The sequence below is a fragment of the Bombyx mandarina genome, chromosome 13, assembly GCF_030267445.1.
Source record: "Bombyx mandarina strain Sakado chromosome 13, ASM3026744v2".
Lineage (NCBI taxonomy): Eukaryota > Metazoa > Arthropoda > Insecta > Lepidoptera > Bombycidae > Bombyx > Bombyx mandarina.
Genome location: NC_143220.1, coordinates 8633273 through 8659978, shown reverse-complemented (window position 1 = coordinate 8659978; position 26706 = coordinate 8633273). Strand labels below are relative to the sequence as shown.

Genomic DNA, 26706 nt, shown 5'->3' with positions numbered 1-26706 from the left:
GGCGATAAAATACAACCTTGGCGTACTCCTTTGTAAAATTTAAAAAGTTTCGAGATTGTTCTATCGACTCTTACGACTGCCTGACTTGAGCCATACAAGTTGCGAAATAAAGCGATGAGATGACTTGGTACCCCAAGTTCTTGTAGAACCTTCCATAAACAACTCCAGTTGACACACTCGAACGCCTTGCTATAGTCGACGAAACACATTATCACTGGCGTATCAAACTCATATGCTTTCTCAACAATCTGCCTGATGTTGAGAATCTGTGCACGAGTACCCATGCCCTTCACGAAACCCGCTTGCTCTTGCGGAATTTTCTAATCAAGGTAGTAACGGATGCGGTTGTTGAAGATGTGAAGCAAGATTTTACTTGCATGTGAGATGAGGGACAAGGTTCGATAATTGTCGCAATTCTTGGTTGATCCTTTCTTGTGTAGCGGAAGAATAATGGATTCCAACCAATCCCGCGGCCAATCACCGTGTTGCCATATATGTCATAACACCAAAGTCACCCATAGCATAAAGCAACTCCGTTGTAATCCGGTCGCTTCCAGGAGCATTATTCTTCTTAAGAGATTCCAGTGCGGTGGATATTTCGGAAGGTAAAATTATGGGTTCCAGTTCCAGATCCTTCCATTCAGGGTTAATATTGGATGTCGAGTGGGAATCTGTATACAATTGCTCACAGTACGCCCGCCATCTCTCGGTAATGCGGTCGAACTCGTGTAGTACAGTTCCGTCGGCATCTCTTATGACCCACGATTTAGCCTTGAACTGCCTGGAAAGGACTCTAACTTTCTTAAAAAGGTCTGCAGTCTGCAACTTGTTCGAGAGGCTCAATGTCACGGCAAATACCCTCAACGAAGTGGTTCTTGTCAAGGCGACAACTGACCCGAATAGCTCTGCTAAGTTCGGAGTATTTAACTTTTGCACTATCTTGCAAACCGCTAGTTTTTAAGTCTTTCCTGCGTTGAATAAGTTCCCACGAATAATCCGAGATCCCGCATTTTTTCTTCGGTTCTTTTTTTTCTTCTTTTTAGCGATGTGGTCCAGCGTATCGTTGATATGACCTTTCAGGTGTTTCCACTGTGTATCAGCGATAGCGTTAACGTGCGTTGGTTGTAGTGGTTGACGTCTGGGCGCCTTTAAACGCAGCGAGAAGTTAGCTACGAGCAGGTTATGGTCGGAGCCGCACTCTACGCCAGGAAAGGTCTTCACGTTAGATATTGAGGATCTCCAGCGGCCATCTAGAATGATGTACTCGATTTGATTTCTGTACCTGTCACCTGGAGATCTCCACGTGTACAAGCGTCTTGGATGATGTTGGAAGTACGCGTTCATAATACTGAGATTTCTTTCAATGCAGAACTCGATCAGTTTTTCACTTCGTTCATTCTAATGCCAAGTCCAAATTTTCCAACTATGCTTCTGATATGATTATCATCCAGTGTACTGCCAACTTTGGCATTCCCATCACCAAGAATTATCTTAATTTCCCGACTAGGTATAGAATTCAGTATTTCCTCCAGTTTTCCATAGAAGTCTACAATTAGCTCGTCCAAGCTTGTGCCGTCGGTGCGTATATCTGTATAACATTCAGCACACATGGATTGGTATTCAGTTTCATTGTCAGGATTTTACCAGACACCGGATTATAACACACAAAATTCACTCTCGTTGTTACGGATTCCATAAGGGGGTTTTCTTGGGAAGGTAATCGCGGTCCTTCCGCGTCAGACTTTTAGAGGATATTTAGGTCCTCACGGTTACTGATTACCGCCCCGGGACGCTAGGGCCGCTCAGGGATGTCGGGTTAGTTACCGCCGCCCGATATTCGGCGTTGACTGTTTTGCGGCATGGGTAGATTTCGTCCACACCAACCCTCCTCCTTTCTCATTCAGGCTTGGGACCGACAATGGCGGATTACTGTCCATAGATGAATTAAAAAGTTATAGGCTATTCTTAGGAATATGGAGAAGAACTTTAAACATTCACCATTAAGTAAAATATGCTCAGATGAAAACAATGTCATTGACTTGACCTTGACACAGTAGTGACCTCTCCTCGCGTTTCAGATTTGGTGCGGCAACTCCACCGTGGGAGCGCTCAAGTCGAAAATAGTAGAAGGCGTCCACAGCCCCAACAAGGTCCGAGTGATCGGCACCCTCAGCAACTCCGAGGAGTTTGCTGAAGCTTGGAAATGTCCCGTAGGGTCCCCCATGAACCCGGAGCACAAGTGTGTGCTCTGGTGACCTGACCCTCGACAGCCGAACTAGTGAGGACTGAGCAACGCGGCGAGGCTGGCGAGGCTCGGGCTCCAGGGCTGAGAGGGATCGCGGGCAGCGCCTCATGTGCTAGTTAGGGACGAACAATGTTCTTGGGTAACGACGTTTCTTCAATGAGATAGAAGTTTCATTATTCATTCAAGATTTAATGAAAATGTAATTGATCCCGAAAAGAAAAACGAGTGCTCCAATTACAAGAGTTGGGGCCGACCCCAGGGACCGCGGGGGACCACGTCTCCCAGTTTGGTGAACATTTATTTCATATCGGTTTGCATTTACATTTAATAGAAATAATATGAACTCCATAAAAAAGATATGAAAATATATTTGAACAAACATTCGCAAATTAATTTATGTGAAAATGCAGGCGGCCCGGACAGTGACGTTAGCCGGGCGCGCTGCCACTGGACTATGTGATTATTAGGTTTAAGTGAGCCAAAGACGATTTAAAATGTATATTACCGTGTAGTTACCGCCTTAGAGCGTCCAAGTTTGTATGAGATTATCGTAGTGACGTATTACAATTATATAGTTTACTAACTTAATTCAAGAGCAAGCGCTCTTAAATGCAACCGTCTGTCGACAGTGAGTACTCGTGAGCCCATTTCATACTCGGTACTCACAACTTCAGAAGTACTTAAATGTGATATTGTTCAGTTGCGAACGCGCGCAATGATACTACTTCAGTTACCAACATAATTAACGTATCGGTAAATAGAATTTTAGGACTAACTCATCGCCCTCTGATCTTTATCTGTACCTAACTTAAAATAAATCTTGAAACAAATCATACACAACGAACCCCACATGTTAATAAACGCAAGTTGTTTGTTCTAAGTACAGGGTGCTCGGAGATCGTTCCCCGTAGACGAAGTGGTAAAATGACTGCTACTGATGCCCTTAAGGGAATATCATATTAAATAGGAATATAAATATCTGTCATTTGAACAAGTTCACAGTGCCAGCCGCACAAGTCACGCGCGCTGATGTCAAATAGTTATATTGCCTCTAATGCAAAAAAGGGTCGAATCCAAAACACACTGTATATGAAAGTGATTTAAAAAACCCATCACAAACCTTGTAGTTTAATACAGATCGTGGTTCGTTTACAAATAAATAAGCTCATAAATTGAGAAAAGTTGCACTACATCCAAACATGGTTACAGATGGAGGGACGGATGGGTAGAGCTGTTTAGTAGCATGTTAAAAGATAAGATAATGTCAGATTGTATTCTGCATAAGATGCCGAACACATCACATCGCATTTAAGGGTTAATATTTTGTAAATGAAAGACTATTAAAACATTTAAAATAAATAAAGAAATTTTAAAACATTAACTTTTTTATTTCTTCCTTATGTAATGGAATTTGTAAACTGGAGCCGCTTTTGCCGAACCCTTCTTTATTTTCTTTGGCTTTAGTACTGAAGTGTCCTGTAGGTGACGTTTTAGTTCCATCTTTTGTTGGACAACTGTCAACTCGGTCTCTCTTTGAATTCTTTTCGCAATCTCTTTGTAAACTTTCTCCTTTTTCTTTTTCATTTCTTTTACAGTCTGAAATAATTTAACAAAACATACAGGGTACATTGACAAATTAAATAATTAAAATGGAAAATGTGTAAATAATGGTCAAATTATGGTACCTCTTCATCCAAGTCTGGTAGAGTTATCTTGTTTAAGTCAGACAATCTTGGCCTATTGGATTTTCTGCCAATCAGAGCAGGATGTGTGTCAAGTCTCTTCGCTAAATCAAAGCCATTCTCTTCACCTTCATCAACAAAGAATGTGTGTGTGTTTGGTGTCGCCTCTGCTACGTCTGTCATATGAAGTTGGGACTGAAATTTTTTAATATTTAGCATGTTGTAGTGTCATGGATTCTGTTGTAATCAAACAGCCCAAGCATAAAGTAAATTGTCTGCATAAGACAAGAGTGTTTTGTATTGTTCTGTAAAAATCCTTAGAACATGCTCTACTATACGTAAAGTACATAATCACCTGTAGTCTATTGATTCTTCTACTTTCAATGGTGCGTTTCATGTTGATATATTTGATATCTTGAGTCTGCATCAACTTCACCTGCTCCGACGAGTGCTCACCCTCTTTCTGGAGCTCATGATGTACCTAGAATCAACAATATTTGTTACATTTAGCATTAAAAACATGAAATTTGTAAAAAAATTAATGAAAATTTGGTAATTTGATCTTTAAAAACTTTATAAACATTGCTAGTGGTAGGGAAACACCAATGCATTCTTATTATAAGGACATACCTTTAGGGCCCTTAGACATACCATACTTTTGTTGCAGTTAACGACAATAGAAAGATCTTCACGTAATGGGTGAAATTGCTCAGTACACAGATAGTTTGAATATTGCTGTTAAGGCTTTGTACAGACCTTGATGTGTGGTCGAGGTTATGGTCCACAAGGTGTTAAGTTTTACCCTTTTTTAGCCAATAACCACATCAATGCTGCCACCCACCTCGAGTCATTAGTCCTAAGGTCTATTTTACAGTAAAATCGCTGCGCCACCCTTCAAACTGAAACACATTACTGCTTCACAGTAGAAATAGTCAGGGATGGTACCTACAAGTGCGGACTGACAAGACATCCTACCACCAATAAAATCTGGCTATGTCACTATGTACTATGTCTTTATACCAAGTGGTTCGTGGTCTTGTACATCATTCAACCCTAACAAAATTAGAAAAAAAATATCCACCTCATTTAGTCAGCAGATAGTCAAGTTTAATTTTAATGTAAACATAACCTAACACACCTTAAATTATTAATGTTAAGCGAAGGCACCAATAATATGCCATATGAACTAGATTTACATTTATGTTATAGCATTCTAATGATTAAAAATCGTAAATTAGAAACTTACCCCTTCTTTCACCCTAGAGTTTATCATGTGATAGTAAAATTCATCTGGGTTCTTATCAAGTGTCCTTTTCCGAAGAAGTTTTAAGGTTTGACCTTTCTCATGGTAATCATCTGCTCTCTTTTTATAATCCTTCTTCTTTTCGAGAAGTCCAAGATGTTTCCGAGCTTCTGGTTGATGCCGTTCTCTGTGAGTTTTCTGATTCGCCTTAGCGGCCTTCTTCCACGACGACATTTTGGACTAGAAGCTCAACTTAAGGTATGAAGAAGAAGAAAAAAATCAGGCGTTTTTATTTAAAAATTACTTATTTACTGCGTACACTTTTCATCAATTGGCACGGCCACTGAGCAAGTAATCACTACGTTTTAGCCAGTGTTGCCACCTTAGATTTTTTTAAGGCGCTAGGTCATGAGAAAAATTTCGCCAGATTTCGGAAATTTTGCTAATAAAAAAACCACCAACTTCCGCTAAGTTTTTGAACTTGAATCAGACTAAAGAAATCCTAAGTCGATTATGTTTAGTGCCACTTTCACCAGTTCCGTAATAAGAGATATTTACGATTGGTTAAATGACAGTTTTGAATGAACGATTCGTTAGCTATAGACTACGGGAACTCATCTGGAAACTGTAAAACTGGCTCCTATATTCTATTGGCAGTAAAATAAAACCAAATTAATATGTTTATTTTTTAATCAGAAGAGTAAAATAAGAGAAGAATAAGAATTAGAAGAGTAAATTAAAATTCTAGTAAAAATCTTCTACAACTTCATCATCATTCTTACTCGTAGATGCTACCGTCGACGCTAAAGGTGTTGATAGCTGTGTCTTGTGATTTTGTAAGATTATTTTGTTTAGACCGTTATTAGGTGCTATGACATCGCTTGGTAATTCATAGTTGAAATACTTTGCATCAATAGCTTTAAGCCTATTTTTTTAAAAATAATAGTATTTAAAAGTGGACCAGCCATCCTGTTCCGCAGTTCACTTTTTACAATGTTCATTACACTAAATACTCTTTCGATACCTGCATTAGAATGGGACAAAGTAAAAATAAAACATTCATTAACAAACGACCTCGCCTAAGAATTCCCCGGCTATAGAGTATCTAAGCTGAAAACATTATCATGAAATTTCGGGATATCAGGAGATTTCCCTATCAAAAGCATGCTGCCAGATTCCTTATAGAAAAACCGCCAAAAACCACTAAAAATAATAAATGCGCTATAGAATGAAAAAATACCTCTAAGCACCTCGAAAAATCACCAGTTCTGGTGGGAAAACCACCAAGGTGGCAACGCTGGTTTTAGCACGGCCACGGAGCTAAAATGTATAAATTGTTTAATCTGTGCACGATGAACGGAGCCACAGATTAAAATATTTGTCAGTAACGTCACAAGGCTATTAAGTTATCTATGGAACAAATATCTTAGTTAATAAAGATGACTTTTTGGCGGGAACGCGAGGAGTGAAGTTGTGTGATTTGTTTTATTTTGTCTATTTAGTGTTTCTTCAGGTTTAAATGTGTAATAATGGTGGTTTATTAACTGTTTAATATCTGTGAAAGTGCACAAATGTGGGAAAATGAAACAAAGCTGCTGGACGTAACTTCTCGGGTTCCTCCAAAAAGTCCACTGAAAAAATCTCACCACCATTTTACTGCGATTATATTTCATCCCATATCATCTCATTTCATTAAATTCATCCCAGTTGATTAATGTCTCAAATTAATCATCTTCATTTCATTTCACTCCATATTATCATTTTTCATAAAATTAAGAATATAAAGTAAAATAAGACATGACTTAAAGGTCTTAGTCACCAGGTCATAAAATCTCTTAAAAAAAAAAAAGTTAATAAAGATTGTAAATAAACAAGCTTGCACAACTATAAAATTAGCAGATGGTTGTGAAATGCCTTAAGCACGTCATTACGGATCCTCCCGATCCATTAATTTTAGGTACCTCGTACCTTAAATTGTTTTTAGGTACCTCAAGCACCGGTCTCCGTCCTCGCCGAACCCGTCGTCGCTTGCAACAAAGGGCTTGACGAGTAAATTAAGCCATAGACACGGCCACTGAGTTTCTCATCGGATCTTCTCACTGCGTCGCATTTCCGATCCGGTGGTAGATTCTGCGAAGCACTGCTCTTGCTAGTGCCAATGATAGCAACACTCCCGATTTGAACCCCGTGAGCCCACCTAGACGTTAAGGAGAAGCTGAAATAGCCTTGAGAGGCTATTAGCATAGGTAGGAAAAAAAAGGTTGCGGAATGAATTAAAATCAAAAGAATAACTAAGCAAGTAAACACATACTCCACAGCTTAATAACATTGGTCGAATACCTACATCAATATGAAATAAACAAAATAAAAGATCTAATTAACATAAGTATAGTACCTATATGCATATATCCTACTTGCTTTTTTTTCCTACCTATATTGATAGCCTTGGGGGCTATTTCAGCTTCACCCTAACGTGTGTAGGTGAGCTCACGGGGCTCAAACCGGCTAACACTGACCCTAGCAAGAGCAGAGATTGCAAGATTCGAACATAAACACAGTCGCATTGCTCGATTCGCGTACTTTACGCCAATACAATTGGTTCAATTCAACCCGATAAAGACACAAGTTTGCGCGTTCACTGCGAAGAAGGACCCCTTTGTCATGGCGCCGCAATTCCAAGGAGTATCCCTGCAACCTTCCGAGAGTATCGGGATACTTGGGGTCGACATTTCGAGCGATGTCCAGTTTCGGAGTCATTTGGAAGGCAAAGCCAAGTTGGCGTCCAAAATGCTGGGAGTCCTCAACAGAGCAAAGCGGTACTTCACGCCTGGGCAAAGACTTTTGCTTTATAAAGCACAAGTCCGGCCTCGCGTGGAGTACTGCTCCCATCTCTGGGCCGGGGCTCCCAAATACCAGCTTCTTCCATTTGACTCCATACAGAAGAGGGCCGTTCGGATTGTCGATAATCCCATTCTCACGGATCGTTTGGAGCCTCTGGGTCTGCGGAGGGACTTCGGTTCCCTCTGTATTCTGTACCGTATGTTCCATGGGGAGTGCTCTGAGGAATTGTTCGAGATGATACCGGCATCTCGTTTTTACCATCGCACCGCCCGCCACCGGAGTAGAGTTCATCCATACTACCTGGAGCCACTGCGGTCATCCACAGTGCGTTTCCAGAGATCTTTTTTGCCACGTACCATCCGGCTATGGAATAAGCTCCCCTCCACGGTGTTTCCCGAGCGCTATGACATGTCCTTCTTCAAACGAGGCTTGTGGAGAGTATTAAGCGGTAGGCAGCGGCTTGGCTCTGCTCCTGGCATTGCTGAAGTCCATGGGCAACGGTAACCACTCACCATCAGGTGGGCCGTATGTTCGTCTGCCTACAAGGGCAACAAAAAAAAAAAAAAAATACAACTTCGAACTTGTCTTTGGAGTATTTATGGAATAGAATAATTTGTTCTGATGTTGTTCTCTGCCAAATAGTTAAAGTTAAGCCTGTTAGGTAGGTTACCATTGCACCTGCCGCCAATACACGTCACTCCTACTGTTTGAAGCCGCAGGGTCCATTCAGGATCTTACACCAAATCACAGTTTCCACTTTAATTCTGACTCGTATATATACTGGTATCCTGGCATGTTTTGCTGCAAATTAGGTCTCAACAGAGACGGGAGCGGCGGTCAGAGGCTTAGATGTGTCCATGGACTTACTGTCTAAGCCAATGGTGATGGTGACCATCAGGTACGTGGTACTACTACGCACTTGTCTTGACCTTTCAACCCAGAATGCAAAACTACTCAGGCGTGGACCGGCTTGCATTACGCCAACCACAAGTCTACATGCAGAATTATATTATGAGTGTCACATTATCACACCATCCTCCTTTCGTCCTGGGATCTCGTTTTTGAATACGTACAAACTACGAACGTACGTATCACAGAAATAAAACAATTCCGCTGTTAGTTACATTTTAATTTCCATAATGAAATTCTGATGATCTTCTCATTGCGTTCGGCAGCTTGATGAAGAGCAAGTATAGTAATTCCAGTGCACTAAATAATCCGACTCCTAAGAACATATTAAAGACTCCTCCGAGTGACGCTGCCACAAAAAAAAAATATTTTTTTTTTAAACCATTTTAATCTTCTAATTTTTAAGTTTAGATTAGTTAGCCAACTTTAACTGTTCTAAATTTAGTTTCGTGAAAATTCAATTAAATGGGCAATGTAAAATTATGAGAAGACAAATTTACAAAAGTCCACTTGTGAATGAGCCTCGATAGAAGTCCACTTGTGAATAGCCATCACACAAGACATTTGACAGACGCCTGAATCTCGCTTACGACATTTTCAAGATTTCAAGCTTGCATAATATATACTAGTTCCGAGTAACAACTTTCAAACCTATAAATATAGCCCACTGAGTTTCTCGCCGGATCTTCTCAGTGGGTCGCGTTTCCGATCCGGTGGTAGATTCTGCGAAGCACTGCTTTGCTAGGGTCAGTGATAGCAACACTCCGGTTTGAGCCCCGTGAGCTCACCTACATACGTTAGGGTGAAGCTGATATAGTCTCTCAAGGCTATCAGCATAGGTAGGGAAAAAAAACTGTCAGACCGTCGGTCTACCGAGCAATATCAGCCGCTCGGTGGAAGATCTTTCTTTCGTCGTAATCGCCAAACAACAAAGCGAGGTTTTGTTCCCGTCGAATACCCATATCTACCCTCCTAGTAGTATCCTATAGTGCTCCGTGTTATCAACCTTCCACCGCTGGAACACTTAGAACAGCCGAGTGCCGTTGTCGCTGACTCGCAGCGATCGACAGGGCGGTTTTCATGATGATCACTATTTATCGCTGGGTCAAGGATATTAGTTCCCAAGGATAGATTTGTCGCTGTGAGCCTGGACACCCGAGAAATCCTTCAATAAGCTCAGTGTGCTTAGTGCGAGTTTTTTAACGTTCTCGATAGCGTAAAAGTTAACTCGAATTTGTATGCAGTTGGAACAGCGCCCCTAGCGGCAAACGTTCCAACTTCATACAAATTCGAGTTAACTTTTACGCTATCGAGAACGTTAAAAAAGTCGCACTAAGCAAACAGGTACCTACACAGGTAATGTCTAACCAAACAACACGCTTGAGGAGTTTCGACTCACCCATCTCTTCAACGCTAAGGACAACGGATACTCACATAGCAAGGTAAACCAAGTTTCTGTTGGGTTCAAAGTGAATATACGAGACAAATTGATGTTGACGCGCACGTGCATCACTACGGACGACGTTGCGTTTAGTCCACTGCTGAAAATAATATTCACATTCATTATTGATAACATAAAAAGTATCTAAGTCATGTTTCTAAAATAACCTAAGTGGTAGAACCTCTTGTGAGTCCGCACAGGTAGGTACCACCACCCTGCCTATTTCTGCCGTGAAACAGTAATGCGTTTCGGTTTGAAGGGGCAGTAGTTTAACTATACTGAGACCTTAGAACTTATATCTCAAGGTGGGTGGCGCATTTACGTTGTAGATGTCTATGGGCTCCAGTAACCACTTAACACCAGGCTGGCTGTGAGCTCGTCCACCCATCTACACAACAACAACAAAAAAGCTAAAGCCTTTATTAGTATCCGAATGTTCTTGCACTGTCAACGCATTTTAATATAGGTATGTTCAAACCTTAAAATTTCGGACTCACCAGGAACCTGCTTATAATGATTGAGTGGCTCGCCCGTGTGGAAGGCCGGCAGACCTGTCGAGGGTACACGAAAGGTATTTTCACACTTACTAAATAGGATCAATGACGTAGCTGTTAAAGTTCAAAGGAGAAGACTCTAGAATGGTGTGCACGGTGACTTTCTTACAGCTGGGAGCGCAGTTGCACGTTTCGTGACCTGGAAAGAACAGAAATTACAGAATAGCTATGATCAAAGATGGGATTCTATGAAATTACGCCGGCTGAGAAGCGACGCTGCATACTATTCACTCATTAACAGTATTACACCACTTTTTATTGGTTGCAGGACCTCATAGGAGTCCGCAAGGGTAGGTACCAAAACCCTTCCCCTCTCTGTCGTGAAGCAGTAATGCATTTCGGTTTGAAGGGCGGGGCAGCCGTTGTACTGTTAAAAGTGAGACCTTAGAACTCATGTCTCAAGGTGGATGGCGGCATTTACGTTGTAGATGTCTATGGGCTCCGGTAATAACTTAACACCAGTAACACCAGGTGAGCCATGAGCTCGTCTACCCATCCAAGCAATAAAAAAATAAGAAACTATGTAGGTATACACATAAATCGGATGAGGGAAGTTTTGTAATTTTGGAAATCTTCGTAAAAAGGATTTTCTATTAAAATACTTCGACTAAGCTATTAAGAGTAAGAAACTACATAACTATGTACCCTTAACTCCATAGGACCTCAAACATTTGAGTTCCGTGAGAGAGCACGGCAGTAAGTCCCCGTCAGCCGGTTGCCGGTTTCCTCTCAGCGGGTCAACGCAACCACATATCTTCTCGGAGCAGCGCTTCTGAGAGATCAAGAGATTCAAATTATGTTGGTCGTTCATTTCAGCTCTGCAGCATACGCAGTAAAAAAAATTAGAATGTTAACAAACGCGGACACGGCTCGTTTAGTTTACTTTAGTTACTTCCACAGTGTCATGTCCTATGGCATTTTGCTATGGGGCAATGCGGCCGATGTAGAAATGATATTTATTCTGCAGAAAAGAGCTATACGTGCTACTTATAACATGCACTCAAGGGAATCCCTGAGGGAGAAATTTAAAAAAATGAAAGTTCTCACTATGCCATCCCAGTAGATTTTTGAAAATTTGATGTATGTTCGTAAACATATTGAGTAGTTTCCTAAAAAGTCGGACATACATAATAGAAATACTAGGAACAAACACAAGCTTGTTGTGCCGATGAGTAAGTTACATAAGATACGAAATTCATTCGGGTGTTTGTCTGTGCGCCTGTACAACAAAATCCCACAAGATGTTCAGAACCTACGTATAGGTTTAAGAAAACTATTAAAGAACATCTGTGCAATAAAGCTTAATAAAAAGTCAATGATTATCTAGAAGATTGCACAAAGTGGGAATGAGTTGCTCGCTCCGGGCATTTCAATATTGTAGTAATTGTTACGTTATAATACTCATTGTAAAAAATTCATATTTTTTTTTTTTTTATCTAATATAAAAAAATTAATAAATAATAATTTCTTATTAAAAAAAAAAAAAAAATGACATGCCCGCTGAGTTTCTTGCCAATTCTTCTCAGGACGGAGGCTAGTTCTTGTGAATTGGCGGTAGTTCTTTTGACGTTCAACAAGTATGTACTTTCATTTATGTTGAATAAAAAAAATTTGATTTGATTTGATTTGATTTGATTTTCATTTCGTAATTTGCTCGTGGCTGTCGAAGTCGCTATGATATGATGTCGTATACCCATTTAAGTAAAATATCAGCGAATCGTAGTTTAGCTATCATAAATAATAAGAATTCCTTTAAGTCATATATATATTCCGATTTAACGCGACTTCAATTAAATCTGATAAAAACCCACTGGAAACATAATTTGATTGGTGGTAGGACCTCTTGTGAGTCCGCACGGGTAGGTACCACCACCCTGCCTATTTCTGCCGTGAAGCAGTAATGCGTTTCGATTTGAAGGGTGGGACAGCTGTTGTAACTATACTGAGACCTTAGAACTTACATTTCAAGGTGGGTGTCGCATTTACGTTCGGGATGTCTATGGGCTCCAGCGACCACTTAACACCAGGTGGGCTGTGAGCTCGTCCACCGAACTAACCAAAAAAAGAATAAAAAAAATTAAGTAGTTAATTCTACTATTCTAATTAAGTAGTCAATTCTACTACTTTTTTCAATATACAATTAAATGGTTCTAAAAATACTTCTGTAGCCATGTTTTCGGTAAAAGTGGGCAAAGTAAAAAAGGCCTCTTAGTCCAGTTAATCGCATGCGGTTAACGCTGTTCCTATAAGGCCCTAGCGACAGTATATGAATTACTTTGGATAGTATTTTTTCCAATCCTTTAGCCTGATTTCTTATACGAATGTCTATTGCCCAATAAACTCTTCCTAATTACCTGATAATTGTTAAATCTAGCGCTTAACTCAACTTACTAAGCAATCACTTCTTGAGTATCCACTTCGGGAGACACATGATTCTTCAATCAGTCTCTCGGTGTCAGTACTCTCCGGGATGGACGTGTATCTCAGCTGGGCCATATAAGTGTTTCCGGGAGCTAATTGCATTGGTTCAATCCACTCTTCCCCGTCGTATTTTGTAAAGAACTGGACAAATCCAAGGAAAATAAATTCAGAATAACACATAATGCGATTCCTTTTCCGTCTGATTTGAAAATCATTTCAGAACAGAATCATAAGTAGAAAAAAATAAGATATACCAGACAGGTACTAATTTTTGTAATGAAATACGGACTTAACAAATATTCAACAAAGGATTTCTGCGGTGAAGAAATACCATCCTGTGATATAAGTCAAACCCGTATACAAAACATAATTAGCGTAATTACTGGTGGTAGGGCGTCTCGTGAGTCCGCTCGGGTAGGTACGGCCACCCTGACTATTGCACCATTTTACCAATCAGAGAAAAATATATTGAAAGAGATGACAAACCACCATCGGAGCAGTATTGATATACTGTTCCGGTGGTGATGTTGGTCATCATTATGGAACTGTGCAGCAGATGGAAACAAAAAGCAAAAGAACTTAATGTCAGTTATTTGATAGGAAAATACTAGACTCGGTTTTCTCGAGTGGATGTATTCAAACTCAAACCTCACCTTTCTTGTTATAAAGGGTATTACAACTAATTTAGACTACGATAATTACAATATGGTAGTACTATCTGACCTTAGTACTTATACATAGTACCGTAGACAGCGTCATCACCGATCCACCCGAGTTAAATATACCACCTTACATCGGGTACCTTATGCTGACTACGCTCATAAAAATATTAAAGCCATAGTGAAGATTAATTTACCTCAAAATTATAAAGGTTGGTGTCATTAAAACATTGCACGGCCAAGTCCAACCTTAGTGTACTTTGGAATCCATTTCTTAATTGTAGACTCTTGCCGTGATTTGCCAGTCTGTAACGTTGGAGAATGCTTAGGCACCCGATTGCAACGGTACCGTTATAATTTGTGACGCTTCAAACACAAATCCTCCCTTACTAACTCATTTATCAAAAAATCGAATAAAAAAAAAAATATTAAAAAAAAAAGACATGCCCGCTGAGTTTCTTGCCAATTCTTCTCAGGACGGAGGCTAGTTTTTGTGAATTGGCGGTAGTTCTTTTGTCGTTCAACCAGTATGTACTTTCATTTATGTTGAATAATTTTTCTTTATTTGATTTGATTTCATCATGAAAAACGTATTTTGATATATGTTTATCAGAATTAAAATTACTTTTTACGATTTAATTTCGCTGTTATTATTTCCACATTATTATTTCTGACGTTTCAAATACCGTTCACAATATTCGTGGTCAAGAAAGTATAAAATATTTAACAGTAAATGTAGTTTTAGTAATTATTATTTCTTCTAGCCCACTGAGTTTCTAGCCGGACCTTTTCAGTGGGTCGCGATTCGAATCCGGTGATTCATTTTTCGAAGTACTGCTCTTGCTAGGGCTAGTGTTGGCGAATTATCTCAGGTCGAACCCGTAAGTTCACCCACCGGCCGCGTGAAGTTGAAATAGCCTCTTAGGTTACCAGCGAATAGGTAGGGAAAAAAAAATCACTATCACTAATAAAAACCAGAAAAAAAATCATTTTAATTTAATATAGATTATAATGTATTTTTTTACTGTCCTTACTTTTCATTAGGTCTCAAAACGCAGCACAGACCCCAAGGTGTAACTTCGATGTCAAACAGGATATCGCACGACTTATAGATATTCTGCCAGCGACACTTCTTGATGACCGCGTGGCACGGGGGCATGTGCGCCCTCATGATGTCTAGTAAGGTGACATTGTTCACAGTCAGCAAGTGGTCAAGTATCTGTATTTGGTCGTCGGCTGCTGGTTTACCTTTGAGAACGTGGGCTAAAGTTAGAGGTAGCCGTTTATTTAGATTCTTATCATGTGACCTGCAAACACGTGTGTTCAATTATTTTTATTAAATATATAAGGTACTAATCTACTAGGTGGGGTCGGCACAGCGAATTTTTCTATACCATTCTCTTCTAGCAACCGTCATCTCAACACTCACTCCCCTTTTATACAGTATTACATTTAATATATTGTGTTATCTCTATATATAAAAATGAATTGATGTTCGTTAGTCTGGCTAAAACTCGAGAACGATTTGGCTAATTTTGGTCTTGAATTATTTGTAGAAGTCCACAAAAGGTTTTGGTTGCGCGCGGATTAGTAATAGGATGCTAATGAATTATTGGGATGGCGCCACCTTTGGAGTTTGTTAGTTACTAATTACCGCGACTATCCAAAGCGTGGTTCTACCCGATCGATCACGCTTTACCGCTAGCTGCCTAGATGGCGGCACTTGTATATTATGTGGTGCTTGTGCTTACGAAAAGCTACGTGAGCTTCGTCACCCCCCCCCGCCGCCCGCGTGCATCCATCGCCGACGCCCGCACAACAGTCACTGGCAAGGTCTACAGGTGAGTGCAAGTTCTTTTAATTTATTGCCATTTTATTGCTGCTTCCGTGTAATCATTCGCCCGCCCGCTCGCTTATGTGTATTTAATTTATATCTTTAGTTTGATTACTAGCTTTTGTTTACCGCTATATAGTTTTACCGCTCCGCTAATTATAAGTGACAAACATTTGTCACATACCGCTTAGGACGGCTATTTACACGCCTTTCTACAACCCCGCTTTATATGCTCCCGCCGCAGGAGGGCTATTTACACGCCCCCTTGCTACCCCATAGTTTGGTCCTTCGAGCCGGATTAGATCCAGCTTAAATTTTAATTAAAATTAGGATTAATTTATGATTACCCCCATTCGCCATTTTGTTACAGTATTGTATTGTATGTAAAAGTTAATTACATTCATCGCTATTAGGAATAATAACTCGTAACCGCATATTGAATTATATTTATTAACTTAGTTCATTTAGTGTTAGTTTTTAGTCAGTTATTTCATAGCTTCATTATGGAAAATAGACAACTAAAGAAACTTATCGCGAAGAATAATTTAGTATTTGCACAAATTAATGATTTATATAATAAATCAAAAAATATTTCGGAGTTTGATTCGGAATTAATCGAAACTTTTCTTGCCGAATCAGAATCGATTGATGACATGCGTGTTAGATTTGAAAGCAATTTGGATGATATCAATGATTTAAATTTAAAGCAAAACCCCGAAGTTGAGCCTGAATACGCAGCTTTATCGTCTTTTGACACGTTATATAATTACGTAAGACGCGCTCGTAACAAAATTACAATTGGTGATTCGTCAAATGTAATGGGAACTACCGCCGCCATAAATGTAACATTGCCAACAATTTCACTTCCTTCCTTTGACGGACGCTCTCTTGAAGGATGGGAAACATTTTACCAGGCTTTTAAAGCTAACATTCACGATAACCCGCAACTGTCTGATGCGCAACGTGTGCAGTATTTAATGGGCAAATTAACACATAGTGCATTAAAGTTAACCGCTGGTATAATACCCACAGGTGAAACTTATAATATTATTTGGTCGAATCTAATTAGTAAATATCAGGATAAACGAGCTTTAGGATGTCATTATCTGAATAATATATTAGATTTAAAAAATTGTTCACCTACCGCAAATAGTTTAAATATGTTCATTGAAAAAATTTCATCTTCGATTGCCGCTTTAAAACAATTAAATTTACTTGATTTGACTGATTTTATTTTATTACAATGCTCACTGAGAAGGTTGGATCCTCAAACTTTACATTCGTTTGAAGCATCGGTTCGTGGTATTGAAATACCCACAACTGAAATGTTTATTAAATTCATACAGGATCAGATAAAAATATTAGAACGCTCTGCACCGAAGTGTAACATAGAGAAATCTAAAAATCACAAATCGTTTATTTCTAGTAGTTATAATGACCCAGTCCGCACTGAAAGGGTTAACAAACCGGTTTCGTTATCTACGTGCGATCTTTGCTCGAGCTCGCACCACACGCAGTTATATCGTTGTAATGAATTTAAAAATATGATTTCACCGCAAGCACGTTATGATTTTATTAAATCGCACAAGGGTTGCATCAATTGTTTAAGCTTATCGCATACATTAAAAGCATGTCAATCAAAGTTGACATGCAATAATTGTAAGAAATATCATCATACTTTGTTGTGTTTTGGTAATAAACGGGCGAATCGAAAAAGTAAAAGCGTACCCAGTCCATCGAATGACTACGCTGATATGGACAGGCAGGTCAGTCGGTCGCAGGTACATGGAAATCCGAGTGATGCCGCGCGGCCCGATTACGGTCGGTCCCAGGTTCAATCTCAACCTGTTGTTCAGAGTTACGATCATCATGATGCCGCTTCGAATACTTGTTTACACTCTAACAGAACGATACAACAACAAAATAATACGACCGCTACCACGTTGACTCACAGTTCGGAAATAAAATCGAATAGTAATATTTTATTATCAACCGCTCAAATATACGCTCACTCGAATAAAGGGGAACGTAAAATAGTTAGATCTTTAATAGATAATGGTTCCCAAAATAATTTAATAACTGTCAATTGTTGTAAATTACTTAAATTACCGATTATACCTTTAAATAATTCTTATATTAGAGGTATTGGATTAACCGCTCGCCCGATTCACGGATATGTTTATTTAAATATTGAATCTAGATTTTCTCCTAATAAATATTATATTCACGCTTTAGTAGTAGACTGTATTACAGATAAATTACCCGCTTATTTTATAAATTCCTCAAATATGAATCATATACGTAATTTACCGCTTGCCGATTCAAATTGGAACGTTCCAGGTGTGATTGATATGGTGTTAGGTGCTCAGTTATTTCCATATATATACTTAGGTAATCGTATAGATACTGGCTCACTAGCGCCACCTGCCGTAGAAACAACCTTCGGTTATGTTCTTATGGGTGACGTACCTGAAGTGAGTTACACCGGCATTATGAAACCGCAACATGATAATTTTTCTGTTATAAATGATAATAATACCTCTTTGTGACTATCTAGTACAGTTTATATTGATAATCCACCCGCTTTCGAAAATACTAAAATTCATTCTGCATTCACTTTAAATAAAACTTTTTCATCTATAACGCATAAAGACCTTGAGTCATTTTTACATAAATTTTGGGAATTAGAGGAGATTCCTCATGAGCGTCATCTTAGCCCTGAGGAAGCCGAGTGTGAAAACAAATATATTTCTACAATTACCCGCGATAATGATGGCCGATATACGGTTGAGTTACCATTTAGTAGAAATCCCGCTGACCTTGGCAAGTCTTATACTGTTGCTCACCGCCGTTTTCTTTCGCTCGAACGTAAGTTTGTTCAATTACCCTCACTCCGCGATGATTACGATATCGTTATACAGGATTACATTAGTAAAGGTTATTTAACTGAAATTAACGACACCGCTAAGGAAACCGATAACGGTTATTATATACCGCACCATGCAGTTATCCGCCCAAGCAAGACTACCACTAAACTACGTGTAGTTCTTGATGCTAGTGCTAAAACATCTAGTGGACTGTCACTTAATGACGTCTTGCATACTGGTCCAAATTTACAGGCAGACTTATTTTTGCTTTTACTACGCTTTCGTTTGTTCCCTGTGGCACTGTGCGCTGATGTGGAACAAATGTACTTACGCATTAGGGTGACCACAGACCACCATAAATATTTAAAAATATTGTACCGCTTTAAAAATGATAAACTTCGCATTTTCGCTTTTAACTGTCTGCCCTTTGGTTTAAAGTCATCACCTTATTTAGCAATGCGTACTATACGTCAATTAGCATCAGAAGAATGTTATCGTTATCCGGAAGCCGCTAGTGTAGCTGAGTCTCAATTATATATGGATGATCTCGTCACATCCCTACACGAAGATATTTCAGCTATCAAACTATCGAAACAACTAATTTCACTCTTTAAATCAGGAGGTTTTAATTTAACAAAATGGGCAAGTAACTCCACTGCCTTTCTTAATAGCCTTCCAGAAACGCACCGCTCTTCTGTAAGCTTCTCTGATGATGCTAATAATACCATGAAAGTTTTAGGCCTTGCGTGGCTTCCCGCTAATGACTCATTTTTTATGACGAGCTCAAACACTAATGAAAAGTGCACTAAAAGAACAATATTATCTTTAGTCGCACGCTTGTTCGACGTGCTTGGTTTAGTTGCTCCAGTTATACTGTTCGCTAAATTGCTTATTAAGGAACTCTGGAATTCTAAAATAGACTGGGATGATACACCTCCAGATACAATTATTTACCGCTACTCTTCACTAGTGAAAGAGCTTCCATTGCTTTCAACTATCGCAATACCGCGCCATATTGGAGTTTTTAAAGACTGTGAAGTAAATATTGTTGCATTTTGTGATGCAAGCTTGAACGCTTACGGTTGCGTTGTTTATTTACACATTACAGATCCCACAGGAGATATTACTTTAAGATTATTGTGCTCAAAATCAAAGGTTTCTCCGGTTAAGATAACTACATTAGCTCGCCTTGAGCTTTGTGCCGCTCTTGTTTTGTCAAAATTAGTTAAACTTATTTATAACGCTTATAATTCTTTACATCCTATCACCGCTATATACGCTTTCTCAGATTCTACAATTGCTCTTTCTTGGATTAAATCTTCCCCGCATAGATGGTCAATATTTGTAGGAAACCGCATCGCTCAAATTCAGGAGAATTTATCACCTGACCGCTTTTTTCATATTAATGGTAAGGAAAATCCTAGCGATTGTGTGTCACGAGGTCTTTTACCGTCACAAATTATTAATAACTCGCTTTGGTGGCAGGGTCCTTCTTGGGCCTGCTATCCTATTTCACAATGGCCTATTGAACCTTTTGTACCTTGTAAATCTGGAAGTGACATACCTGAAATGAAAAAATCTGTAACACTTACCGCTTTAACTGTTGTCGAAGATTCCCCAATATATCAACTTGGGTTGAGAATTTCGTCATGGTCAAAACTTCTTCGCTGTGTTGTTTATGTACTTCGATTTATAAGAAAATTACCGCGAAACAAGTTTGTAACCGCATTCGATTTAAATACTGCTGAGAAAGCTATTATTCGAGCTCTTCAAGCTAAATATTTTGGTCATGATATTGCCAGCATTAGAAAATTAGATTTACCTTCGAAAAATATTCGTAAACTTAGTCCATTTATTGACGAAGATGGAATTTTGCGTATTCAGGGTAGACTTTCGAGCTCTGATTTACCGTTTGAAACGCAACACCCCGCTTTATTGCCAAAACACGATCACATAATAAATATTATTGTTGATTATTTTCATAATACAAACTTGCACACCAGTCCGGACCTTTTGATGTCCATTATTCGTCAACGCTTTTGGATATTGTCCGCTAGAAACGTTATAAGAAAAAGAGTGCATATGTGTAAATCATGTTTTCGTGTATCACCTTCACACCCAACTCCCATGATGGCTGACCTTCCGTCAAGCCGTGTAATGGAGGCCAAAGCTTTCTGTCACACGGGAGTAGATTACGCGGGCCCATTTAAGATAACGCTTGTACGCAAACGTGGTCATCATTCACAAAAGGCTTACATTTGCCTGTTCGTATGCTTAACGACAAAGGCTATACATATTGAGTTAGCCTCGGATTTGTCAACGGACTCATTTCTTGCCGCTTTCAAACGTTTTATATCTCGTCGAGGTCCAGTTTCTTTCATGTATTCAGATAATGGCACTAATTTTGTTGGCGCAAAGGCTCAGTTAGATGAAATGTATAAACTTCTAGTTTCAAATAATTTTGTATCCGCATGGAATGATGAATTAACTAAATACCGAATCATTTGGAAGATGATCCCGCCTCGGGCTCCACATTTTGGAGGTTTATGGGAATCAAACATTAAATCCGTTAAAACTCATTTAAATAGAGTAATAGGCGCACAAATTCTCACTTACGAAGAGATGTTGACTGTGTTGAATCAAATAGAATGTCTTATGAATTCCAGACCTTTATGTCTTTTATCCGCAGATCCCAACCCCGAAATTCTCACACCCGCACATTTTTTGATGTCCACTCCTTTGCAGTATTTACCCGCGTCTGAATTGTCCGCAAATCAGATGAGTCTAACTAATCGCAAAGCGTTGTTAGATAGTTTGGTTAATTCCTATTGGAGGAAATGGAGATTAGAGTACCTGCATACGTTGCAAGTCAGACAGAAGTGGTGTACATCAGATAACCCCGTGAAGGTTGGGACAGTAGTTCTTATTCATCAAGATGACATTCCACCGCTCCGCTGGCCACTTGGCGTTATACAAGAGGTGTATCCAGGTGCCGATAACATTATACGCGTTGCTTTGGTAAAAACGAAATCTGGATTTCTTAAACGTCCAGTTGTAAAATTATATCCGCTACCGCTAGAATAAATTAGAGTACCGCATGTCATCAACCGCTTCAACTCTACTCGTAAACATTCATGATGGCTTATTATTAATTAAAATTTGTTTCTTTTCAAATAACTTCCCGCTATTTAAGCTTTATGTTTCCTATCTTAGTATCTTTATATATTTTTTGAAAGTCCTGCGAACTTTCAAGGCGGGCAGGATGGTTGCGCGCGGATTAGTAATAGGATGCTAATGAATTATTGGGATGGCGCCACCTTTGGAGTTTGTTAGTTACTAATTACCGCGACTATCCAAAGCGTGGTTCTACCCGATCGATCACGCTTTACCGCTAGCTGCCTAGATGGCGGCACTTGTATATTATGTGGTGCTTGTGCTTACGAAAAGCTACGTGAGCTTCGTCACCCCCCCCGCCGCCCGCGTGCATCCATCGCCGACGCCCGCACAACAGTCACTGGCAAGGTCTACAGGTGAGTGCAAGTTCTTTTAATTTATTGCCATTTTATTGCTGCTTCCGTGTAATCATTCGCCCGCCCGCTCGCTTATGTGTATTTAATTTATATCTTTAGTTTGATTACTAGCTTTTGTTTACCGCTATATAGTTTTACCGCTCCGCTAATTATAAGTGACAAACATTTGTCACATACCGCTTAGGACGGCTATTTACACGCCTTTCTACAACCCCGCTTTATATGCTCCCGCCGCAGGAGGGCTATTTACACGCCCCCTTGCTACCCCAGGTTTAAAAGGCAGATAAATATGAAAATGCTCAGAATGAAATAAAACGTCAGACGGATTCCTTTTGTTTGTTATAAGTTTATATTATACAAAAGTTTAAGTCTTTTATTTATCGATTGAGGCACTACCAAGTCTGTCGAAACAGCTAGTTGTTAATAAAACTATTAATAATATGCCTACATTCAAACCTTTATCTCGCATATCTTATTTCACACGGTTCAGTCAAGTCGTGACAAATACGTATAGGAATCAGTAGGGAATGAACGGCTAAAGGAAAATCTTTCAGCGACTGAATGTTATTGCTCGCTAGACCGACACTGCCTGAATCAATTTGTTCGGAACTAGTACGAGAGATGTTGTTAGCACAATTCCAGTTTTATCGGTTTTATATATCTATGATAAATACAAATTCACAAGTATCACGAAATTCTTACAATTTATCAATGAATGCTTCAGCAATGCTCTCAACGGTAGGACATACAGCTACAACGGGTAACTGATGCTCTGACATTTCCAATTTCAAATCGTAAAGCGCCAACAGAGCGGGAACTTCTAGAAATCGAGCCCACAAAACCGTGCACAGGAGTCCGGCACAAGAGGCGCTTGCACAGCAACACAGAAACCATCCAATCCTACAATAAACGCACTGAGGTAAATGGACCACGGGATTGTCGAAGTCATAAAATTCTTGACTTATCGCAGGTTCCGTCCTGGGGCGCCGTCAAAATACCGTTCCACTCCTACGTAAATTGAGTAAGTATAGGTCCGGAGCATAATTTGATAAACAATATATCCGTATAAATGTATGCTACAAAAACTAAAATTAAGCTATCTCAAAGATTATTCGATAAGGGGGAAAATTTTAACTGCGTATAGCTACTCTAAATTCGACGGCCCTTGGAAATTTCGGTGCTCAAGGAACCAGCCCTTACTGCCAACATTAAACCACAAGCCAACCAATTTAAACCACAGCACATGATTAACATTGGCAGGTACCAATACCCTGATTTGTTCTGTCTTACATGTAGCAAGCATGGGATCCCAAAATGACCACTGTAAGAGTACAACTGGCCACCGCAAGACAAGATTGAAACCTCATTTTTATTGGCATAAAAGTTGCTCCTTTAAGCCATAGCACATGATTAATTTCCAGAAGTCAGAATGGTGGCAGCCTGATTAGCTGTGGCACATTTCAAATTTAACTGAAATTGGATTATCAGAAACTTACCGATCAATATAAAAATTTGAACTTAAGTATTTGAAGCCGTGTAGGGTTGTCGTCTTCAAGAATGTTCTTATCGCTTTGCTTAAAGGCGTGGGGTTAAGTTTTTCCATGTTTGCATTTATATCGCCAACTGTAAAGAAACACATTTTATACAAATTTATTTTTTAATTCCTTGTCTCTTTAGACTCCTAACCATGAATCTAGTCACCTTTTTTTTTTAATGTATTTTTTACGAAATGCCGTGCAAGTATAGGTACAGTGTAAGTGAAAATTATAATATGGTGAAAGATTCTGTAACTATTTTCATCATCTCACTAGAGCCGATACTTTGATTCATACCTGAAACAATTCCACTCACCAAGTGAGGTGAGATTCTAGAAATAATTATATATTTACCAAGCACCATCCGACTCTTCGTTTTTTAAATTGAGCCAATATTTATAATAAAGCTTCTACTTACTGTAATTAACAATGTAGATCTTGAATGTGTTTTTTTAACTTACAGAAAATTACTGAATTTGTTAGGCGTAAATTTCGTTTTAAATAAGATTTTCTTTGATAACGTGATATTTATCATTTGCCATTAAGTGCCATGTTCGTTTATAATAACAGCTTTTAAAAAACGATTATTGGCATGCACGATTTAACATACGGCGATCGTTAGTTCGTGTGGTTTAAGAGAAACACGTAAGAAATACTAAAAAACTATACTGAGACCTTAGAACTTATATCTCAAGGTGGGTAGCCCATTTACGTCATAGATTTCTATGGGCTCCAGAAACCACTTAACACCAGGTGGGCTGTGAGCTCGTCCATCCATCAAAAGCAATAAAAAAAAAACCGCTGAAAATTTGTGTTGGAATTGGAAAGCGTCCCGATTCCCCCAAATCTACTGTTTATCCCGATATATATCGCACCGACTCGACTATCAGTATTACCGTCGTATGTAGGTATACGTACTGGACTATAGGAGTATTCAACCTCAATATTAATGTTGGCGTTCGTGTCGGACTGTCCATGGGCCTTTGCGAGCTGGACCCGAGGGAGGAAGGATCCTCGCGTTGAGGGAGCATTGCTCACCGTACATCGTGTGAACTTATGTCTCAAGGAGGGTAGCGCATTTACGTCATAGATTTCTATGGGCTCCAGAAACCACTTAACACCAGGTGCGCTGTGAGCTCGTCCACTAATCTAAGCAGTACAACAAAAAAAAATTACATTAATTACGTGTTTGCCCTGGTATTTCACCACCTTGTCTATTTCTTCCTATGGCAGTCACTTATTCGTTTGATGGATGTAGAAACTTCAAGTCAAAGTTCCAAGCAGCTATTGCACCACATTGAGCTATCTATGGGATCATTGCACAACATTAACGATAAAATAATCGACTTCATCATGGCGGCGTAATTTATTTATTTATTTATTACACTTCATGTAAAATTTATATTGGCGGACTTAATGCCTAAGGCGTTTTCTACCACTGAACATAAGGTAGTGCAAAATAAATAATAGTAGATGCAATGAAATTTATTCAAAATTACAAATACATACACAAATATATATACATACCATACATAAGCGTAAATATATTACATATACCTATACACATACCTATACATGCATATTTGTCTAAATTGTAAGTGTAATTATATTTGTCTAAAAATATTGATTGTGTTGATAAGGCCGAACACGCCAAATGAACAAAGGCAATAATTTAATGGGTAACTATTGATTGTTTGAACTTTGAAGTAGCGTGCATATTTTAACTGCTGGGCAACGAGACTAAGGGTGACAATACATATAGATTGTTTGCGTAATTTAGAAAACTTAAGCATCCCGGCCTCAAATATTTATTAATCCTCATATTTCGCGTAGCGTAGTTCTCAACTTCAGTGTGCTTAGGTGCAGGTTTTTAACGTTCTCGATAGCGTAAAAGTTAACTCAAATTGGTAGGCAGTTGGAACGTAGACAAATGCTTCAAATCCATACTTTTTTTCGGGCTAAGGCCTAACTTCCTACGAGGTCTTCGCGCCTAGGGGGCGCGCAGTGTATGTGGGACTTAATGATCTGCAAATGTTGAGAGCAGACCGCGAGCCCAAGGATGTTTTAGGGCTCTATCAAACTAAACACCTCCCCTGCACTTTTACACCCGACGTCCGATCTCCGTCCGGGGTCAGAACCCGGTCAGAGTAGGGGATTTCTCGAAGTCAACAATACAACCAGACTCGCGGTGCCACTCCGAGGAGGCCCGACGGGTCGTCGAGGCGATAGTCTACGACCAACGACGCCGGTTTCTGCGGTATGGCGTCCCTACCAGGCTGCCCGGGCGATGCCGCTGGTGTTCCGGGATACCCCGCTGGGCCAGAACCAGACTGTCGGGTCGGAACGCGTTACACCGCCGACCGGGTTGCTCTTCCACAGTATGTTCGGCGACGACAGCGACGACGACAACGCGGACCGAATCGCAGTCCGCAGCTGTCAACGCGTCGTCCCATCCTCCTGGTGCCAGCGCGCTAGAGTGACGGTAGTGTGCGGCGCGGCCTCAACCCCCTCAGGTCTGCCTCTTTACAGGGGCCGGAGCTGGACGAGCGCCCTCCTCCGACCCCCGGAACTCCATACACATTTGAATTAACTTTTACGCTATCGAGAACGTAAAAAAACTCGCACACTGGCCGTCAAAATGCCAAATGAAACAAACAGATTAATGCCCGGTTCCAAAAAATAACGAATCGTAATCATGCTACCAATACGTAGGCGTATATTAGCGTTCCACAACTATTTTACTTGCCGCGTTACCTACGAGCATCCGTCGGCGCGCTGCTTACTAACGAATCCCTCTGCGTTTCGTTAATGCAAATGATTGTGTCACAAAGATCCTTTAGAAATAAAACTCTTTTCAAAATACATAAGTTTTTATTAGTATTTTTACATAAATATTTTAAAATAATATAAATTAATTATAATTCATCACATATGTAATTTTATTT

The 26706-nt window shown here is 39.6% G+C and overlaps 3 protein-coding genes across 5 annotated transcripts in view; 1 reads left to right on the top strand and 2 right to left on the bottom strand.

The window, feature by feature from the left end:
* LOC114249999 (endothelin-converting enzyme 2) overlaps positions 1 to 3622 on the top strand; it is a 67906-nt gene extending 64284 nt beyond the window's left edge. Inside the window, exon 17 of the mRNA XM_028183741.2 lies at positions 2079 to 3622. Within this exon, the coding sequence (XP_028039542.2) occupies positions 2079 to 2255 (177 nt within the window). The 3' untranslated portion in view covers positions 2256 to 3622. The remainder of the gene's footprint in view (positions 1 to 2078) is intronic.
* On the bottom strand, positions 3613 to 5526 carry LOC114250000 (putative U3 small nucleolar RNA-associated protein 11). Its single transcript, XM_028183742.2, has 4 exons — positions 5174 to 5526; positions 4283 to 4408; positions 3931 to 4122; positions 3613 to 3841 (listed from the first exon to the last, which is right to left on the bottom strand). The coding sequence occupies exons 1-4, from the start codon at positions 5402 to 5404 to the stop codon at positions 3632 to 3634; spliced, it is 759 nt and encodes a 252-aa protein (XP_028039543.2). The 5' UTR covers positions 5405 to 5526; the 3' UTR covers positions 3613 to 3631.
* Positions 5527 to 9125: 3599 nt separating this feature from the next.
* LOC114250006 (sodium channel protein Nach) lies at positions 9126 to 24959 on the bottom strand. 3 transcript variants are annotated; one of them, XM_089732428.1, is made up of 10 exons: positions 24180 to 24959; positions 23723 to 23849; positions 22929 to 23126; positions 15030 to 15302; positions 14193 to 14301; positions 13307 to 13477; positions 11561 to 11687; positions 10949 to 11054; positions 10355 to 10458; positions 9126 to 9269 (listed from the first exon to the last, which is right to left on the bottom strand). In XM_089732428.1, the coding sequence occupies exons 2-10, from the start codon at positions 23827 to 23829 to the stop codon at positions 9139 to 9141; spliced, it is 1326 nt and encodes a 441-aa protein (XP_089588554.1). In that variant the 5' UTR covers positions 23830 to 23849; positions 24180 to 24959; the 3' UTR covers positions 9126 to 9138. The 3 variants fall into 3 exon arrangements, with proteins under 3 accessions (XP_089588554.1, XP_089588553.1, XP_089588555.1); XM_089732427.1 differs by having other exon boundaries at positions 10355 to 10461; positions 24180 to 24954; XM_089732429.1 differs by lacking the exon at positions 22929 to 23126 and having other exon boundaries at positions 10355 to 10461; positions 24180 to 24955.
* Positions 24960 to 26706: the final 1747 nt, after the last annotated feature.

Bases quoted from the DNA above. Each gene is read 5' to 3' on its own strand.
- LOC114250000 (XM_028183742.2), bottom strand. From the start codon at position 5,404: ATGTCGTCGTGGAAGAAGGCCGCTAAGGCGAATCAGAAAACTCACAGA. The intron at 4,409-5,173 runs GTAAGTTTCTAA...TGTTGATTCTAG, and splicing joins ACTCTAGGGTGAAAGAAGGG to GTACATCATGAGCTCCAGAA. The intron at 4,123-4,282 runs GTGATTATGTAC...AAAAAATTTCAG, and splicing joins GAAGAATCAATAGACTACAG to TCCCAACTTCATATGACAGA.
- LOC114250006 (XM_089732427.1), bottom strand. From the start codon at position 23,829: ATGGAAAAACTTAACCCCACGCCTTTAAGCAAAGCGATAAGAACATTC. The intron at 11,688-13,306 runs GTAAGTTGAGTT...TTGATCTCTCAG, and splicing joins ACTCAAGAAGTGATTGCTTA to AAGCGCTGCTCCGAGAAGAT. The intron at 10,462-10,948 runs GTAAGTGTGAAA...TATTATTTTCAG, and splicing joins TACGTCATTGATCCTATTTA to CAGTGGACTAAACGCAACGT.